A 22,122-nucleotide genomic window follows, 5' to 3' on the forward strand; every position below is an offset into this window, starting at 1 on the left:
GATTTCCATAATTTGACCACGTTCAGGATGATGAACTCTACACCTCCCATTCTCAATTAAAATGGTGAGTCCTTTCTCTTGAAGTTGCCCTAAACTTAAGAGATTGTTCTTAAGATCAGGAACATAGTAGACATTTGAGATCACATTTGTAATGCCATTAACATTCAGCCGAACATTCCCTTTCCCCATCACAGGCATTCTGGTATTATTACCGAGCTTTACCGTGTGTCTAAAGCTTTCATCTATGTCAGCAAACCAATCCTTATTTCCACTCATGTGATTACTGCATCCAGAGTCAAGAAACCATTCTTCTTTCGTGCCTTGTTTCAGATCAACATAGGCCATTAATAAGATCTCATCTTCCGCTTCCTTTTCATCTTCATCATGTACTTCAGCATAATTGACTTTCTTTTGCCAAGTGGGACATTCATATTGAAAGTGTCCCATCTTGTGACATTTAAAGCATTGAATTTCAGCTTTGTTGAAGAATTGTCTGCCTCTTCCTCTCCCTTGACCACTTCTGCTGGAATTTCTTCCATGTCCCCTTCCTCTTCCTCTCCATCCTTTATCTTCATTGGTAACTTGTAACACATTTTCTTCTTCTTCTTGACCGTTCATTCGTTGCTCATGAACAAGAAGACTGCTTTGTAACTCATCTATTGTCATAATCTCTAAATTGTTGGACTCCTCAATTGAGCAAACTACATAATTAAATTTAGAGATCATGGACCTTAAGATTTTTGCAGTAATACTATTTTCACCTATATTCTCACCACACGCCTTCATACTTTTAGCGATCTTGAGAGTGCGAGCAAAATAGGAGTTGACGGTTTCTCCTTCCTTCATCTGTAACATTTCAAATTCTCTGCGTAATGCTTGCAGCTGTGCTCTTTTAACCCTTGTAGAACCTTGGAATTTTTGTTTCATTGAATCCCAAATATCCTTAGAGGTCTCGTCATTAAGAATAGTATCCAGAATATCACGATCAATCGCTTGATAAAGATAATTTTTTATCTTCAAATCTTTCAGTTTCTGCTCCTCTAGCACTTTAGCGTCTTCTGGAGAAAATACAGCTCCATCCGCTACTTTAGCGATCCCTTGTTCCACCAAATTCCAATATTGTTTGGAACGTAAAAAATTTTCCATTAATTTCGCCCAATGGTCATAATGACCATCATATTTTGGAATCGCAGGTTGCACATACTTGTCGGTGTTGTTGTCTGTCATTTTGTATCTCACTCTCTTCAATATATTCACAATGCTCTTTTTCTACACACTTCCTCACCGACTGTTTCTCTCACACACTCAAGGAAATATTGGATCAGGCCCCTAGGTAGGAGCTCTGATACCAATTGTTAAACACAGCAGAATAGAGAAATATATTTGTATGTACTGTCAACTCACGTTTTATTAATCAGGAAAGATTGGCTTTTAAAGCCATACACAGCAGTTACAGATTTTAACTCCACTCCCACAATTTCATGCTAAATTCATGGGTGCGTGCTGACTTAGACTGCAAACCACTATCCCTAATAAATAGATATAAATTTATTTGATCACAGAAACAGAACAATAACTGCATAAAATAAAATATCTTCTAAACTAACCAACATTTTACACTCTGTTCCATGCTTGGTCCAAACTAGGGATGGCAACGGGGCGGGACGAGGACGGGTTTCACTATCCCATACCCATCCTCGTAAAAAAAGTTCATCCCCATCCCCATACCCAAATCCAACGGGTATCAAACTTTTATCCCATCCTCATCCCCACCGGGTAACGGGTATAATCTTGTACTCATACCCGTACTCGTTTTCTTACTACTTTAATATTAATTTTAATTAATTTTTATAAAATAATAAAAAATTACGGTAAAGGAAACATAATATTATCAAATATTCAATATTAGGAGTATGGTTATTTTTCTATATCAAATACTTTGAAATAAATTATAATTGTTTACATTTTATATTAGAATACCAAATAAAATTTAATGAGAACCAAAACATTTATTAAATTTGCAAACATTAATGAAACCTAGTTGATAAATTTTAAAAATATTTTTAAAAAAATATAAAAGGAAAAAAAATTCTTAAAAAAATATAAAAGGAAAAAAAATGTTTAAATTAAAATATATTTTAAATGTTTGTTTACTTCAGTTTTTTAAATTATAATGAATCTATTTTTTATACACTAATAAAAGTTATAATACATCACTTGATTAAAATAACGCAAAGAACAAATAATAAATATAATAATAAAATTTTAACATAAATCTTGTATCTTTTAAACCACAATATATGTTGGATGGTGGTAAAAAAATATTCATGGCAATTACATTAAATTTTTATATTGTAGTAAATAAAAATTATTTATACAATTATAGTGAAAAAATTAAAGTATGATTGTAATGAGTTAGAAAATAAAATAATTAGATAAAATTTATCGAAATAGTATTCTACATGATGAAAATAAACAAAAAATATAAATATAAAAAAAATTAACAAATGTGTGTCTTATAAACAATTTGGAGACTATTAGAAGGAATCACACAAATGAAAACAAATATATAATTAAAGGTATGATAAGATGAAAAATATCTTAGAGATCTAAGAAAACTTTTCAAATATCAACATATATACTCAATGTTTGATAAAAAAATGACGCAAAAAACAAATAATAAACATAATAAAATTTTATCATAGATCTGGTATTTTTTAAACTCCAATATATGTTGGATGGTGATAAAAAAATATTCATGACAATTACATTAAATTTTTATATTGTAGTAAATAAAAATTATTTATACAATTATATTGAAAATATTAAAGTATGATTGTAATGAGTTAGAAAATAAAAAACAATTAGATAAAATTTATCGAAATAGTATTCTATATGATGAAAATAAACAAAAATAAAAATATTACAAAATTAACAAATGTGTGTCTTATAAATAATTTGGAGATTATTGGAAGGAATTGCACAAAGAAAAACAAATGTATAATTAAGGGTATGATAAGACGAAAAACATCTTAGAGATCTAATAAAACTTTTCAAATATCAACATATATACTCAATGGTCGAGAAATAACAAAAATTATTTTAGCGAAACAAAAGAGTTCTTCAAATGAAACAAAAATTAATAATAATAAGTAAAGAATTTTTTTTATATTACCTAGTAAATGAAATGTTTATGCTATTAAACACTTAAATTGAGAGTATTAAATATTCTCATGTGAAAGGAAAATATACAATAAAAAAAATATTAAAAAATAATAGAAATATTCAAATGTTAGACATAAATTTTTTTTAATTGACATACATCATTTTAACATAATTACATAAATGTTGTGATAAAATAAAAAATATATTGGAGATGCGAAATGAGTTTCATGACAAACCAAATATTTAGAAAAAATAAAAATCATCCTCATTTAAATTATTAAAATATTTACAATTAATTAAGTAACCCTATATATATATATATATATATATATATATATATATATAGGGTTACTTAATTAATTGTAAATATTTTAATAATTTAAATGAGGATGAGGATATGACGGGGACGTGTATTATGACGGAGATATATTCATCCCCATCCCCATACCCAATTGAAAAAATCGGGGATTCCCCATACCCATACCCATACCCATACCCAGTCAATGCGGGGATTCCCCGTCAAAACGGGGACGGGTTCGGACAATACCCACGGGGACAATACCCACGGGGACGGGTTTGTTTGCCATCTCTAGTCCAAACCAAATAAATAATTTAGTTGTTGAAAGAAAATCAAGTTTGATTTAATGGTTGAATGTATAAGAAGTGCTATGGTTACAATATATTAATGATGATGTAGTTCTTAAATAACAAATTAATAATTCAATCCTTAAATATATAAAAAGTGTTATGGCTGTATTGTTGAAATTTATGGATCATTTATAATTATGTGCTAATTTTAATAATCAATTTGATATTAAACCGTAAACTTTAAGGATACATTTAAATTTTTTACATTTAGAGATTACATCATATTTTAAAAACAATTATCATCCGTTTATTATTTGAAGACCAAATTAATATATTTTTTTCCTAAGTGCACGAGGACGAAGACCACGTGAAAATTGAGTGGCACGAAGATAAAGAAATATTAAAGAAAAACATAAAAAATAAAATGAAAAAATGGAAATAGTACGAGGCCACGTGAAAATTTGGACTCTTTCTGTGGGGACAATGCAAGAAATCAAGCCAGACGACGTCGTAATTAATACTGAAGTTTAAAGACACATTGATGAACCTGACCCTTCACTTTTTTAGTTCCATACCATTCACATAAAATGAAAAGGAAAAAGAAATAGCCACATTTAATGAATTTTTATTTTCATTTTTATTTTCTACTGATATTCTTCAAACAATCCTATTTAATAACAAGGTCGGACACTATATTAAAAACATTTACTAAATATTACATCTCCATTAAAAACATTTACTAAATATCACATCAATATCAATAGTGTTTACTTTTACTTTGCCTTATAAAAACATATTTTTAAATATACTATTAAATTTATTATATTTCGTTTAGATTAATTATGGTTTTAGGTACTGTAACCATTTTAGGATGAATGGTAGGAGGAGAAGAAGGTTACGTGGTTTATTGCCAACTGCTCTTTTATTTTTCATAGCATCTTTTAATATTGGGCGATAGTTAAATTTAAAACTTCAATTTTATAAAAAATAATTTTCAATCTCAACATAATAATTAAATTATAAAAAAATTGAAGTATCAATAAAAATTATAGATACGCCCTTTTTATAAAAATTTTACTTTTAAAAAATTATAAAAAAAATTGTTGCTTTAAATTCAATGTTATTAAAAAAAATGTTGTAGCAAGATGGCACCACTCATATATGGATAACTTACAAGACTCATATATAGTCTTGGCTTCTTAATCCTATTACCATGTTTACTACTTTTGAAATATTTTTATCAGACTTAGAGTTGGTATGGTTGGTGATTAAAGAATGTATAATATTTTATATTATTTATTCACGTATTAAGATAAATATGGTGAAATAAAATAACCTCTATTCGCACTATACCTTACAACCGATGGAAAATGAACTTCATTTATAAGTTAAATATTAAAATTACATTTAATTTAAATATATTATTTGGAGATTTCAATTATTATCGGTTAAGATCCATACTAGTTATAACAATTTATATATGCTTCTGGCATCTCTAACCTAATACACATTCATCTTTGCTTTTATTTAATTTAAAATTTTTCATTTTTATTTTTTCACTCCTCTATTTTCCATGATTAAAACATTAAACATAGGAAATATTTGCAACAAGACATATAATACAAACAAAAAATTAAAAAGGAAACAATCTAGAAAGAAACAAAAACTAAAAACCGAGTGGTGGAGGACTGATTGGAGTCACTCCGTGAATCTGAAGAGATGATCCTTTTTATTCCTTTTCTTTGTGTTGTTTTTGCTGTGAATAAAGTGGTCCAAACTAGTATTTTTTTTTCGACAAATATTATTATCAATAAACATGAAGATGGTAGAAAAGACATTGTCATTTGCAACAACAACAACGTATAACATCATAATACATTAAAGCTATGCATTTGATGTATTTATTAATCTTTTTTGTCTAATTATTTACAAAGCGAACGTATGAAAGTTACATTAACTTGATCATATATATAGTCTCATGTTTCAAGACTTGATAAATGTAATTTGTGGCATGCTTGGCATTTGATTTAACAAAATATAATTTACAAAACACAGATGCTTGTTAATACTTGAACAAAGTATTAATGGTTGAGTCATATTTCATTAACTTGAAATAATAAAGATTTCATTAAAGTAATTAAAAATCTATGTCAACTTTTAATTTGTTCGTCATTTTGTTTGATAAGCTTTTTTTTTTATAAGACAAATTTAAAACATCATCTGCTTTGACATGAAATCTCAATCTTAAATGTGAAACTAAAAAAAATAAGTTTATCACAGTTCGGTCTGATGGCTTCTTAATATTAATTAATATTATTATTATTATATGTTTACTCTTTATTCATTCATTTGGTAAATAATCCTGTTTAGAACACGTTAAAAACTCCAATTAGCCTCTTTGATTAAATCATTCTTCCAGAAGCAAGACTGTAATGGCATTTGATGCGTCTTCACAATTAGAAACTTAAGTTTAGTCATATATAATTTGGTTAAAATTTATTTATACTTCATTTAAAAACATTAATTAACAGATAAACTAATATCAACCAAAATGAACTCAATGTGTAAGTAACAATAATGAAATTTCGTGCAGTTGACCTGTTCAAATTATAAATACACTCTAAGATGCATCTATGATATGTATTATACTTTTACTTTACACACACACACACGTATATATATAAAGATAACTACTATAAAAGTGAATAATAATAAAATTATTAGAAGTAAAAGATTTATAAAATAAAGTAAAGTAAAGTACTGGTCAACGAATAAGATTGGAGCTATAGCTGAAAACTTAACAATAATGAGAATTAACAATGAATAACAATAATAAGAATAATTAAAAATAGTAAGGCACCATAAAGGGTCTGATGACAGGATGATGCGTTTTCAATTTGTGATTGGCTAACCATGTACGTCATCGTACGGACGAGGTTGATGTGTTTCTACCATCGTACTATTTTCTTACTTTTTAACTGTGTTCCCTGTCCCACACTTCATGCACTTCTGCAGCTGCAGCCCCCACACTCTTTCTCTCTCTCTTTCTCCTTTCAATTTCGTTTTCCATTTCTTAAAAAGTTTACCAATAATATTTTATCAGGTTTTGATTCCCTTTCCCTTTATATTACTATATTATAGGTTCATTTTGGGGGCATCATTTTAAGATTTTTATTATTTCCCCATACGTTGTTCCCCCTTTAACACTAAAACGTTTCTGTTTTGGACCCTGGACTTGGTTTTTACCAAATCAAGAAAAGGATGAGGTTTCAATTTTCTATTACCATAAAACATTTTGTTTCTTAATATGGTGGGGCTCGGGGAACCAATGGGGAATAGGTGGATGAATAAGGAAAGCTTGCTCTGATTAGTCTATGTGCTTGCTTCCACTTTTTTCTGTGTTTCTCTGCACTTCTTGCTACCTCTCTTTTGGGTGTTTTCTTTCTTTTCATTCTCTCTCTCTTTCTCTCTCTCTCTCTCTCTCTCACACACACATACCGTTCTTAGTTTTCTTCCCTTTTCTGTGCCTTATTCTCTCTTCACTGGTCAAAACATTTCTGGGATTTTGCTAATTCGGTGCAAATCTGATTCCTTTGACAAACCCTTCTCATCTCATGGCTTATTGAGAAACAACAACTACAATTTCAACTTGCTTTTTCTAGCTGGTAAGAATAATCAATTATCCATCAATCAAATAATTTTTTTTTTCATGTACAGAAAACCCCATCTCTCAGATTATATAGTTCTTGGTGTCTAGATCCTTTTTGGGAACTCATGTACATTCACTTTTACTTTGCTGTTTCCTTAAAATCTGCATATCTGGGCTCTGTTGTGTTCGGTTATTCTTCTGCTTGTTTTCATGCCCCAATTTCACTTTTTTCCCTCTTCATGTATATCCTCCTACAAGCCATGTATAACATTATTTTTGGCCTTTGATGGTTAGAATCTTCTGTGTTTCAGCTTTTCTGGGCCTTCAAATCTTGCTAGGAGAAGGCTCAATTTTGGTGGAAACCTCTCGTACAAGAAAGCACAGTTTCTGGGTTTGTTTTACTTGGTGAGAACTCCTTTTAGATATATACTACAGTAGTGTACTTGTTCCAGTTTTTGTGGAAAACGAAGGCGTTTTTCTTACTTACATAGTTCTTTTCCCTTTTTCTTCTTCTCTCTTTGTTGTTGGTGATTCCCGCATCAGAGGTGTGTAGAAATGGTGAGAGGAAAGACTCAGATGAGGCGCATAGAGAACGCCACAAGCAGGCAAGTTACCTTCTCCAAGCGGCGCAATGGGTTGCTGAAGAAGGCCTTTGAACTTTCTGTTCTTTGTGATGCCGAGGTTGCTCTCATCATTTTCTCTCCAAGAGGAAAGCTTTATGAGTTTGCAAGCTCCAGGTATGTATATTCTTATGGATACTCGTAACATTTTTTTTTTCTTTGCTTTCTGTCATAAATTGCTGCTTTCTGTCATTGTGCTGCATTTGCTAACTATAGTATTTTTTTCCCTCTTCATGCAAAGGTTCCTTCCAATTTTTAAGCAAGTAGAAATCGTTTAGACATATATGTATGTGTGTATGTGTTTCTCCTTCATCTTATACTCAAGATCTTCATCATAATCACAGAAATATAATGGTGGATAAGAGATTTTGTATGCTAATCTTAGATAGCACCTATGGAGTTTTATTGCTTTTGGGGCTTCAAGGAACTGAGCAACAGAGAAAGATTTTGATCTTAGATTCAAGAGCTTAAGTGATTTAGGGAAACACCAATATCTGATGACATTAAATGACTTGGTTGCTTGGTGTTCTAATTTTTCTTTCTCTGATAAGCTACATTTTTTACTGGTGCGAAGAGCTAATCTTAACTTAAGCACAAACACAAGTTGTGACAAAGATTAGCGATACAAATTTCAAGTACTTCTGCATTGAAACTAATTCTAACTTTCTCTCACTTAAACTTTTTGGATTTGAGTACCATTTGTTTAAAATTTCACAACACTTGCGTTTTGTGGGGGTAAGCTAGTGTCTATCAACTTTTTCAAGCTAGTGTTTAAAATTTCGTACCCCATTTTCCACTTATATTTTTTTCTTGACCTCAGTTTTCATTTCTCGTACGTTAGATATCACAGTCACATGCGTGTTGCGTAATCCAAAGTGGTGTCAAAGTCTCATTATGATTCTTCTACCTACATTTTCTGAGTTGTAATTGAATAAAGGGGAGCTTAGAGCATAAAGAGGAAAATTGAGAGGAATTGTACTATTCCCTTCAATAATGGAAAAAGAGCCATCACATGCATGCAGGTTTTAGAGCACAGTATCGTATGTACTAAAATACTGACATCAATTTTCTTGAGAGAGATATAATAGAGAGTGAAAGGACTATATAATGACATGCACTACATGAGTATCATTATATGACTCCAGCAATATCTTCCTGCATCAATAAATTATTATTATTTATGGTTGGGGAAATAATGTCTCAACTAAGTGAGCAAACTTTGTTCATCTGATACAATTTGGAAAAAGAAAAAGTAAAACTCCATTAGCAAAGAGCTTGTGAAGTTCCATGAAATAATGTGCAGTGTATCACCACAGTTTTCGATACAAGTAGGGGCACACTAAACCTCCTTACGAGGCTGTTTATGGTTTCATTATTAACATGGTAAGAACTTCTAGATCATAGTTGAATCTGCAAGTTGTTATTTAATTTGGTCTCATCTATTTGTTTAATAACCAGAGTTAGTAACTAAGTATGATACGAGAATGGTTTGGTTTCTCCAAACATAACATTGAAAACCATTTTTTTTTTCATTTTCTCTTTCTTGTTGAGTTGCATAAAAAGTACAATTGAAAATATTTTATTTCAAGTACATTGTGGATGAAGTTATCAAAGTGTAATGTACCATTGCATAGATTGAATGCTTGAAGCATGGATTTTCTTTTAAGTTGTAGTGTTTTTCTGCGAACCTGAATTATCAGAATCTTTTTGAAGCTTTGATTCTTTATATTTGGCTTAAAGTGATTAATGTTTTGAATGTTAGTATCAAGTTGTATGTTTTTTATGCATCATTAAATGAAAGAACTTGCATTGTGCTGCTAAACAAGTTGGTTTCCCTTCACGTGAACTGTCAATGACATTTTTTTTCAACACCACCACCACTACTACAATATACTGAACAAGTTCTTAGCAGACTCATTCTTTTATATTACCAAGAGAAGTGTGTTTCTTTTCTTTTTTCTTATAGTACAAGGGCTTAAGAACTTATTTTTGTTGGCTTTTTGTGACAATTGTTTTGTGGTGTATGGAGGCAACAAAACTTCAGAGCCATTTTTTTTTATTAAATAAAACCTTAAAATGTTAATCAATATGTGACCTTTGCCAAATCAACGTTAAGATAAATAATATGAATATGGAGTTTATGATGAAGGCTTTTCTTGGTATGTGAATTTGGTGCTTGATGACGAACTAGGGTTTCTGTTGTGATTATTGTCGTCACTTTTGTTGAGTGTTTGAGCTGAATATCAAGAATTTTCATTTACTCATCCAAGTTTGCTTTGAATTATGATTTGTGTATAAATTTGATTTTTTTTTTCTTTTTTAAGCAAAGAAGAATGTTATTAAAGTTCAAGACAAGGTATATTCCAATCATCATAATACAACTAGCTTTAAACAAGTTTGACAATTGTCAACGTAGTTCAGTTGCAGAACTAATTAATGTAATCATGGAAACCTAGATAATTGTGATAATATTAGTCTTATCTCAATAAATGAAATTTAATAGAATTGTATGACTTTATAGTGAACTTAACTAAATAAAGATCCGATACTTCAAGTATTATTCATCATGCAATCCCTGTTAATATTTTTCTCCAATATCCTTCTATTGTCTCTTCTATTATAGCTAAAAGCCCTGCTATCTTATAGCTTTTATGCTTCTTTGCATGGCAAAATATCTTAATCATTTCCTGTCATTTTCTTCTCAATTAGTATCGCTCAGTAATTTTTTTTTACATATTTCTATATATATTCCACTTTTTTTCTTTTAACATATTCATTTGTACCTGTTTTTTCACCTCTTTTTATCCCTTTAAAATTTAATGTTCACTTGAAGAGAACAGTTTATCGTATAATATATATATATATGATCCAACTTTTTGTTTTTTTTTTTTTGAATTTGATGTGTTCTTAGCTATCACAAATAACTTTGATATTTTTTTTTTTAACAACCTTAATTTGTATCCTGTGCACGGCATTTCACTATCTTTCCCATCACTTTTTAACACTGATTCAAGATAGTTGAACCAAAAGACATGGTATACCATCTTCATTACTTCTTAGCTTTGATGTACTGATACATCAATTTAGGTAACGTATTTGTGTTTGACATGTATTTGTGTCCGATACTTTATTATATTTATCAACGAAATATCTAATTTATACAATAGTAATACATTTATAATGACAATAATTTATAATTATTATATGTTAAAAATTTTAATACACATGATTTTAATTTGGATTCACCCAATAACAATCATATATTTATTATGTTTTTAAGAATTATTGAGCATTTTTCAATATGCATATATCATGTATCGTATCATAATATTTTCAAAATAAACATATTGACGTATCGGATATGTGTTGTCATATCCGATACACGTATCATATCTATGCATCATAGTTTCCTAGTAACATTACATGAAAATTCTTTAATAATGAGTAGTTTTAATGACAAAATAATTAGTCATTATAGTGATCAATTTAGATACCAATTTATAAACTAAAAATTATTGGTAATTAAAATAATTTCAAAAAATTATAATTAGTATGTAAATTGGTAACTAAAATGGTTTTTATCATGAATTGGTCACTAACATTAGTTACCAAGATTTTGATTACCAAAGAAATTGATCTTTGGAGTGGTCTTTAATTAGGAAATTGGTCTCTAAATTAGTCTATAAACAAATTTTAGTCACTAAAATTGGCCATTATATAAGAGTTTTCTTGTACTTTAACTTTTCTCTTCTTTGGGTAAAATTATAATATATTCTTATTCAAGTGAAAATTCTTTAATTTCCATCATATATGCTTTAATCTGCCTACTTAGAACTCTAGATAAACCAACCAATAAAATTACCTAAATCATATACAGTAAATACTCGTAATACCCTTTACATAATATATAGAATTTTCAGATTTTCTTTGTATTACAAATGTATGAAAAGGAATGCATGGGGGAAAATTAGATTAAATTTATCGAAACTGTGGTAGATTATGCTTGTTTAAAGGCAAATAATACATGAACATGAAATGTTTAATCTACAAAAAAAATGCTTCATTAACAATCAATTTTAAGAACTAAAAGTTGTTAGTCATTATAGTGACTAACTGAGATACCAATTTACAAAATAAAAAATTATTGGTTACTAAAATAGTCACTATTATAAATAAAAAATTATACTTGGTTTCTAATTTAGTTTCTAAAATTTAGCTATAAAAGAAAATTGGTCACTAAAAACATTAGCTATCAGAATTTTTACTACCAAATGAATTAATTTTTAAATTAATCTTTAATTAATTAATGACCAATTTGACGATTAATTATAATTTTTTATTTATAATAGTGATTATTTTAATAACTAATAATTTTTTATTTTATAAGTTAGTAATTAAATTAATCAGACTCTCAGCTTTTGTCGACTAAAATTAGGTGCTAATAAACATTTTCTAGTGTTATATATAAATTAATTTTATGTATAATGCTTGAGCTTGAATGTTACCCTTCAAAGTGATGGGTGTTTGATTGACCTATGTATTCAACAATTGATTATGATGGCTAGGGTTTTGGTTGTTAAGAAGTTGAATGGAACTATGGGGAGAATGTTTTAAAAGATAGGGAGTAATTCTTAATAATCAATCAGGTTCAAATTAATTTGAGAAGAATGTGTTAAAGAAGTAAAAAAATGAATAATTTTCAGAAAGTTAAAAAAAAAGAACTATTTTTTTTCTTCAAAGTTAATTTTGAAAAAAGTTTAGGCAGACATGTGCATATTATCTTATCTTGTATGTACTTTTTGTGCATGTGGGTCAGTGCTTTGGAATATGAGCAACATATTAACAGTCTCTTATGTTTTCATCTTAGTTTGATTTGAAGTATAACCAGGTAAAAACCTGCTCACTTGTACGGATGCCGGTTCTTTAGGAAAATAATTCAATACAAGTTATATATATATTTTTACAAAGATAGGTTTTTTAAATAATTAGAATCAACATGTTACAGAGATAGGAATCATTTGGTGTGAAGACAACAGAATAAATTAATTTATTTATCAATTTCTTTTCATGAAGTGTGAAATTAATAAAGTAAAAGACATTTCAAAATCATAAATACATTGTCTCTAACAGTACCTTGTTTTTCTCTTTAATTTTCATACTTTAAGTTTCGATATTTCTACAATATCCACTTTATAGAGTTTTTTTTTTCTTCCTCATATTCAAACTGCATTGTCTCGCATGTTTGCTTAAAATTTAATATACTATGCTTATTAAAGAACCATCCTTTCATCCCATATCAATATTTTTTATGTGAAATTTGTAAACACAAATCACAAACTTGAAAGAGAAAACATATTGCATAATATACTGAAGACTAATCTCACCTAATTGTTTTGTGACTAACAATAGGATAATCTAGATTAGAATAAGTAATTATTAAGGATAATAATAAAGTAAAATTGTAATGATTATATTGAAAGCTTTGAATGAGTGTAAATTTTAATATTATTGAAAATTTAAATGAAACACTAAGTAAAATGGAGGAAGTATCTATTTGGTAATAATATAAATGATTCATTATAACTATTAAAAGTTTTACATTATATAGACTTCAGTTTCGTAATTTTTCTTTAATATTGTGAGTGACAAACATTATTTGAACATTTTCTTTAAAAGAACATAAACAACATGACCTAACCTTCTAGAATAAAATAATATCCAAAATGAAGGAGGAAGAAAGTATGACATACATTACTATTCAATGATATCAGTCCTGCATTATTTGTTTGAGATATAACAGGTTTTGTCATTTTGTTGTGTAGAAGATAAACATTATTTTCAGTGGCAGAAAAACATTGGAAGACATTGATTATGTTGTGTCTGTCTTGTGATGTTTAAGCAAGTTTTGATTTGTTGGATGTATTTGTTGAGCATGGATCAGTTAGTGATGTTGGGTTTTGATGAAACAGCATGCAGGAGACAATTGAACGCTACCGCAGGCATAACAGGAGTGCTCAAACAGTGAACAGATCTGATGAGCAGAATATGCAGGTATTCCTTTTTATTTTTTTCTTCTCCTCTTTAGCTTTTTCTTTTCATTTTAGTTTTTTTTTTTTGTTATATGCTTCTAGAATATGAGTATGAACATCATCGTATTACTAGATACATTTAGAAACATCTAAATACAAACACTATATTATACTATTAATTTACCTTCTGATCAGATAAAAAAAAAGTTATAGCTTCACTGAAAATTAAAATGGATTTGAATCGGTTTTATTTTTAATTTTTTCAAATAAAAAAAATCTGGCTAGCATCGACTCAAAAATAACTCTTCAATGTTGAACAAGAAGTAACCCTAACCTACATTTTTATTGACGTTGATCCAAAAATTACCCCAACTAATATCAAATGAAAATAATTTCAATTAACATTAATAAAAAAAGTCATAATTGACACCAGTCGAAAAATACCAATGATATTGACAAAGCTTATCCTGAACAACATTAACTGTCGACAAAAGAAAAACCATGGCAATGATGACTAAAAGATAACTATGATAATCTTTAACTTAAAATAAATTTTGCCAACATCACTGGAAATAATGATATTGAGATGATGACATCCAAACTAAAGCTTACTCAATGAGTCTTTGACTAATACGATGTCAAAGAGATGATCTTTAGAAGCATATGAGTTCCACGTTTCTCAAAATTTGTTGTGGTAGTAGACAAATGACTTGGTGTGTTTTAAGTTATAAGAAAAATCATAAGGAGTTTTGTTATATAAAAAAAAATCAAATATATTAAATATGAATAATTGGGTTGTCCACCGATATTCAAATTCAAGAAAAAAAAAAACTTCTTTGTTAGCAATTCCCTCAAGTAACACTCTGTTACAAAATTAATATTTAACATAAGTTATTTAGTGGTATTTACATTGGTTATAAACTCGTAATAAGTGTGTCATGCATTGATTGTTAAATCGATGAAATATGTGTCACATATTTTATCAGTTATCTCAAAAAAATTGATGTTATATATTATATTGGATTCTGAGTACAACTGATGTAATAGATTTTTTATCAACTAAAAATAAAATTAATATAAAACACTTGAAGTGTTATAACCCTTTTATATAAAACACAAAATTCTTATAACCTAAAAGAACCAATAAAAAGCTCTAAGGTGTATAACAACAAGAAAACCTCCTGCACAACCATACCATATTGGTTCATAATTATAGTGAGAACTAAACATAAAATTTGGTTGTGATGGATAAACATAAAATTTACTACCATTGCAACACAACATCCTTTTAATTCTGCTATTGTGCTTCAGCCATTGGTTACTTTTTATCCTCAGAAGTTGTTTTAGAAGTAGCATCATCCTCATTGCACGGGTATTGCCTGAAAACATCTTTGGCTTGTTAATCTTGTTGCAATCATTTGTTCAATTGTGATGTAATAGATACCTTTTTAAAACACATACTATATTGATTGGATTGAAAACCTATGTAAAAGGTATATACATTAGCGCAAATTATTGTTTTTAATTCGTCTTATATGTCTCGGTTAATTAAAAAGCGAAACATATAATGGCGCGGTGGTATTTTTGCAATTTCACCAAACTTTTATGTCTCGGTTCACAGAACACCCGAAACAAAAAATGGTTTTATGCTTCGGTTGATAAAAACTGGTGCCAAAAGCTAGTATATGCCTCGGTTACAGAGACCCGAAGCCAAAAACTCACATATTTGGCCTCCGGTGACAAAGGATCGGTGCCAAAACCAATTATAAGCCTCGGTTATTAATTACACCGAGATCATATAGTTTATTTAGGTTTCAAAATGCATCAGACCAGCCATCATTCACGAAGCCATTGCAGCACCTCATCCACAAAAAACGAAGCAAGTCCACCGTGCCTCGAAGGAGAAGAACGAAACCTCCATTGCAGCGCTGTCAATCATGTTCAACAGTGATGAAACTACTGCACCTAAACACGTAGAAATGCACCTGCTATGGAGCTCCACGCAAATGTAACAGCACCAGCGGACCAGAAGCGCGGACGCATCCAACACGCAAAACGTGGTCGTCATCATTCTCCACCCATCGCGAACCAGATTCGCGCAGCCCACCACCGCGCTTGGAGTTGAACACCTTTGATTGAGCACTCGTCCACATCCACACAAAGCCAAATCGCCAGAGAGCCTACCTCCTGCAACTACATCATCAACACAGATCTGCAGAAACGATGTTCACGCAGCCAACAGAAACACGCATATGGCAGATTTGGAACGTTAGGAAGCAGATCTGGAAAGCATATCTATGGCTTTTGTTCAGGCGTGACCGGAGCAGAAAAGTGCCTCTATAGCTTCAGTTGACACCGGAGGCCAAAAATCATCCCCTTTTGGTCTCGTCCCAATATGTCTCGGTTCTAAAACCGGGGCAGAATATAAAAACAATTGAGGCCAAAATCCCTTACTGCACTGGTGATATTACATCCGTTGTTAACACAATTGATGTAATATATATCTTTCGTATTGGTTCTCAATCCAACCAATGTAATAATGGTTCCCTTATTTATGAAAATGACATTGCGTTTTCATTTGCAATGATTGTGTTTAAGTTGATGTAATTTATTGTTGTAAAATATAAAATTTCTACCAATGTAAAGCTCAAAATAAATAGTGTATTTATCACCTTACTAGTGATCTTCAACTCAAACATGTATCCTATATTAGTCCTAATAATGTTGCACATAGAAGACCCTACATTTTTTGCCAAAAATATAGAGGTAAGATATATTCAAAAGTTGACTTAAGTAAGTTTCAAATACTTAAGAAATTTGAATATTTTCAATTGAGTTTTTATTATAATATTTTTAGACTATTGAGTGCTCAAAATTTTTACATTTTCTAATTAAGTACTTGTTTAATATTTTCATTAACTAGGTGACATAATTGTTATTTTGTCATGTCATCTTATGATTGTCTTCATGTGCTAAAAAAATGTGAGGTTTTGTGGTTAATATCAAATGATATTATGGTTAGTGTAAACAACTAGTACTTTTGTTGCTTTCATTGAAAGCTTATTGAATAACAAAGATGGTCATCCTCACATGCATCAATGGTGGTGGTGATAGTCTTTTGGTAATTGTTGGTGATAATATAAAAGTCATCCAGGAGCATGACGACCTTGTTATTTAACACATTTTCAATGGAAGTAATGAAAATCACTTGTCGTTTTACATTAACGTAGACATCATTTTATATTAATCTCAAAACCTCACATTTCTTATTATGTGAAAACAAGTAAGATGACATGATAAGATGTCACTCATGTCACTCGATTAATAAAAATTTAAATGACAAAAACAAATACAATAATTAAGTCTCCATTAAGCCTCCAAAAAAGCTTAATCATAATTCAATTTGAAAATGTTCTAATTTATAAGGATATTAAAACTCAATTAAGCGTCCATATTTCTTCTATATTACTTTGAAGGGAAGTTAACAAAAGCTTAACTTTTAAATTCAAATTAGTTACCAAGCTAAGTGCAACTAAGATTGAAAATATTTTATTTGATTCATTTTTCTGTTTAAGACCTTCATAACCATTTTTGTATGGTTTTGTGCAAATCTCCTTTGATATATCAACTTCAACATCCATTTATTCTTGAGATTTCTCTTCCTTTATGGTAGTTTTATTAAATCAAATATATGTAAAAATGTATTTATTCTTCCATGGTTTTACACAATAATAGATGCATAGGTGGTTTTGTAGGAATTAGCTCAAGTAGTTCATTGACTTGAGGTTTAGGCTCATTGATTTTATTTTCTTCATTTGCATTCATATCTTCCCCAATATTAATGACCTTGGTCAAAGGTTCTAGTTGAACATCAATGTACCAATACATGACCTATTTTCACTTCTCCTTTTTAATATATTGAGTGTTTTTTTTTTTTCAAGAAAGATAAATATCGTAAAATTTATATTTAAAATCATCATAATTACTACCCAAGAAGATATACTCTTTAAATTTATCATCAAGCTTGAACCTTTCATGTCCTTGAGTATGGACACATTCCTTGCACCCATGATATCACTGGTCAAAACATACCTTTGACTAACTTCTTTCGTATCATACACAAAAAATTATCTTCAAGATGATTTAGTCATCCAAAATGTTAGTTCTTCTCTATCAATGGATACAAACCGATAATGATGCAGACATTAAAATCAAGTAGGAACCTAATACAAGTGTCTTAATTTTTATTGTGAAATTTAACATTTGGTTAAAAGGTTACATGTCTACTTTTTTCATTTTGAGCAAAATATTGCTTCACTTGTCGAAAGAACTTCTCGGTAAATGATTCTGAAATGTTTGATTTCATTGTTATTAAGCATGTTTGATTGCATTTCACCTCTCAATTTTAAGTTCATAGAGGGATTTTCTGAAGTAGGAAGTGGATCTCTCAGTCTTATGTACAACATCAAAATCCATATTGAGTATTAACTCGTAGCTTCTCTCTAGACCTTCAAATTCATACTAATTAGTATTGTGATGCTATTAACTTAGCAAAATTAACCATGAAGTCCATAATCATGAACCCTATATAGGAAAGAACAAAAATTTATAAAAGTATGCTTTCAAATAAGTCAAATTGGAATAGTTGACCCTAGAAGGGAAAATTGAATAGAGTCTGAAATCCTTTTGAAAAACAAAGAATACAACAGATTTTTATACTGATTAACTCAAATTGATAGACTATGTCCTATTCTCTCTTAAATATAGTGTTTAAGAGGTTCCACCAATAATTAAATAACTATAATCGAGTTTACCGATCACTCTCGGTTTATAAGCGAGTACACAAACCAAACCATTCCTAGTTTAAACTGTTTTAATCTTTCCTAAGACTAAGAACTCTCAACGGATAATAACACTCTCATATAGATCAAAATTAAAGCTCACGTGGTTAACAACACAATGTGAAGGATTACAAAGTTATCACTCAAAAAAAATAAAAATTATAAGTGTGTACTTCATCTTCTTCTTGAATCCTTTATATAGATTTTTCAAGATGATCGATGCAGCTCTATAATAATTCTTGACTTTGCTTGATCTTTTGAATTGTCTTGTTGCGAATCTTCAATCTCGTTTGTCCTTGAAGCTTAATATGGAACGATATGTTATGATTCTTCAAGACGTTTATACATATCTTCTGCTGTGGAAATAATTCAAACAATATTTGTAGATTTGATAATTAATCACACTTAAAATACAATCAACCATAGATTTTACAGTCGTTAAGAAAATCTTTTCAACACTTATCTACAGAAAGTATTTGATTGTTATGGCTTGTTCATAATTTAAATTTGGACTAAGAATGTATATGATAGACTGTCGATCTTGAGAATATGTATACAAACCCTAGAATTTATTCCATGCTAACTTATCAAAGATTTATAAATTTTGACAAATATATGGATCTAAATGATTCCAATATTTAAACTAGGTAACAGAAAATTCCTAACAAAACTTTTAATAAATCCTGAAAATTGTACATTATAGAAACCTCCTTATGCCCTTAACATTTTTCAGCACTATTTTTATATACTGTATTATGTTATAGATACACATTAATTAAGTTTTAGAATACCGAGGAGGAGTGAATGAAATTTGCTTATACATTGCAGCATTTGAAGCAAGAAACAGCAAACTTGATGAAGAAGATTGAGCTACTTGAAGCTTCAAAACGGTTCAATATCTTACTTTTCTATCCATTTTTACACTTTTAGTTTCAACTCACAACAAAAAGAATATATTGCATGTGTACTATTCATCCCTCAGGAAGCTCTTGGGAGAAGGATTGGGTTCATGCTCACTGGAAGAACTGCAACAGATTGAACAACAATTGGAAAGGAGTGTAAGCAGTGTTCGTGCAAGAAAGGTTAGCTAAACAAACAAGCTCGTGAAATTTTCAATTTTAATATTTCAATTTGATAAACATCTGAACCTTAACTTTTTATATTCAGAATCAGGTTTACAAGGATCAAATTGAGCAACTAAAAGAAAAGGTAAGTTACTCATATTGTTGAGGTGGTTGGAGTTGAATTTGTGAATGATTCCAAATGGGGACAACAATGGAGTCTGCATCTGATTGAAGTTGATTTTGATATCAACCAATTTCCCTATAGAATTTATATGTTTTGTGTACATATAGCTGTGACTAATTACCATCTGAACTGCTGTTATTTTTGTGTTTAAGATTTAGTATTGTAATATTCTGTGTTCATGATTATCTTTGATTTCGTAGGGAGAATCAGAAACTGTTTTTGTTTCCCATGATTTCTGCAGTCTTTTAGAAAGAAATAAAAGAAATCTCTGCTTGGATTACATGAAAGAGATGCTAACAAGTGTGTTTTTTATTACAATACAGGAAAGAACCCTATATGCTGAAAATGCCAGGCTCTGTGAGCAGGTGAAATTACACTACTGTTGCAACTGTGTAGAATTTTTTGTCTTGGAGATGTTTGTTGAGCACTAGTTTTAGATTTTGAGGAATGCAATCAATCCACTGTTTCTCATTTTTGTTTTCTACACACTTTTCACTGTTATTTGAAATTCAGGTAGGTTTTGTTAAAGAATAAAATTGTCGAAAATAATTCAAGTGTGATTTTAAGTTTCACATTATGTAAATATAACAAAATTAAACATTATATAAGAAAAAGACTTATGAATCTAATGTCTCGAGATTACGAGTTAAAAGTAGTATCAATTTTTACGTGTGTTGGACTGAGTTACATGTACGTAATCTCTTCTTAACGAACCATCTCCGAAAGAAAAAAGAAATTTATTGAAGAGATTATGTTGAGTTAGAGTGAAAATCTAACAGTAACTTTGTATGCAGTATGGTATCCAGCAACAGCCAGGAACAAAGGATGTGAGAGAAAATCAACCCTATGAAGAAAGCAGTCCAAGTTCAGAAGTGGAGACTGAATTGTTCATTGGACTACCTAGGTCTACTTTAACATAGTTTAATCCTTGCTTATGCAACTGTCAAATAAGGAGAAGCCCAACTGTAATCTATGATGTCACATGTTTCCTTGTACTCTGACATGAATAATATTGTCGCTTGAATTTTATAATTTAATGATTAGGGTTTAGTTAACCCCTCTCTTCCTCATTTCTGACCTTTATCAGTTACTGTGATGGTGTGGAAGAAATTGGGGCATGCTAGAACTATGAAATTACCAGACAGATTATTGGAGTACTGTCTATCTAAAATACCCTTTCTTGATAAAAGTCAGAAATTTTTTAACCTTTTAAGATCTTGAATACAATAAGAGTGAAAAAATCTATATAGATATAATATGTATATCAGTGTTCAAAATCTATATACACTGATATACTAGTGAACTACTACAACACCTCTTTGTCAAACTTTGAATTGTTTTGTGCTTTCCATTTTCAAAGTTTTGTACTTCTTGTTGTGTATCTTCAATCTACAACCCTAATTTTGATGGTGTTATTTTTCTACATTGCTATATTTGAGTGTCTCATATCTTTAAATTTTATTATCCCATTCCCATGAGAAATATCTTTAAAATTTTCCAATTTCTTTTCTCATAAAATTTGACAATTTGAATAAAGATAGAAAGGAAAGAGGAAGGTGAACCTAATTTATGATTTAATCATAGGTAAAAAAAAGTAAAATTAAAATATATTTTTTAATATATATTTTGAAGTAATATTATCATAAATAATAGAGCTATCAAAACGAGTAACCGGATCGGTCCAATCCAATCTATCACGGGTTGGTCATTTAGTGAGTCAATTTAACCTGGCTCACTTATTAACGAGTCAAAAAAATTCTAATTCAGCCCACCATAGGTTGATAGGTTAAACAGATTGACTCACTAACTCACTTAATTAAAAATATATTTAATTTTTTTTCTTCAGTCCCAAAAAACTTAAATTATAATTTTGATTAAAATTTAAATAAATTTTAATGCAATCCAAAAATATGATAAACTCCAAATACAGATCAAAATCATAACACATACTAATTATCAATATGTTGGCTAAAAAATAACTT

The 22,122-nt window shown here is 29.6% G+C and overlaps 1 protein-coding gene across 1 annotated transcript; it reads left to right on the forward strand.

Annotated features, from left to right (window-relative positions):
- Positions 1–6,991: 6,991 nt before the first annotated feature.
- Positions 6,992–21,210, forward strand: LOC114183294 (MADS-box protein SOC1-like). The gene is made up of 9 exons (XM_028070265.1): positions 6,992–7,418; positions 7,714–7,807; positions 7,946–8,139; positions 13,992–14,073; positions 19,721–19,782; positions 19,875–19,974; positions 20,060–20,101; positions 20,464–20,505; positions 20,935–21,210. The coding sequence occupies exons 3-9, from the start codon at positions 7,958–7,960 to the stop codon at positions 21,058–21,060; spliced, it is 636 nt and encodes a 211-aa protein (XP_027926066.1). The 5' UTR covers positions 6,992–7,418; positions 7,714–7,807; positions 7,946–7,957; the 3' UTR covers positions 21,061–21,210.
- The last annotated feature ends 912 nt before the right edge of the window (positions 21,211–22,122 follow it).

This window comes from Vigna unguiculata, chromosome 5, assembly GCF_004118075.2.
Source record: "Vigna unguiculata cultivar IT97K-499-35 chromosome 5, ASM411807v1, whole genome shotgun sequence".
Classification (NCBI taxonomy): Eukaryota; Viridiplantae; Streptophyta; class Magnoliopsida; order Fabales; family Fabaceae; genus Vigna; species Vigna unguiculata.

Excerpts from the sequence above, each read along its gene's own strand:
- LOC114183294 (XM_028070265.1), top strand. The coding sequence starts at position 7,958 with ATGGTGAGAGGAAAGACTCAGATGAGGCGCATAGAGAACGCCACAAGC. Across the intron at positions 20,102-20,463 it reads TTGAGCAACTAAAAGAAAAG|GAAAGAACCCTATATGCTGA; the intron begins GTAAGTTACTCA and ends ATTACAATACAG. Across the intron at positions 20,506-20,934 it reads ATGCCAGGCTCTGTGAGCAG|TATGGTATCCAGCAACAGCC; the intron begins GTGAAATTACAC and ends CTTTGTATGCAG.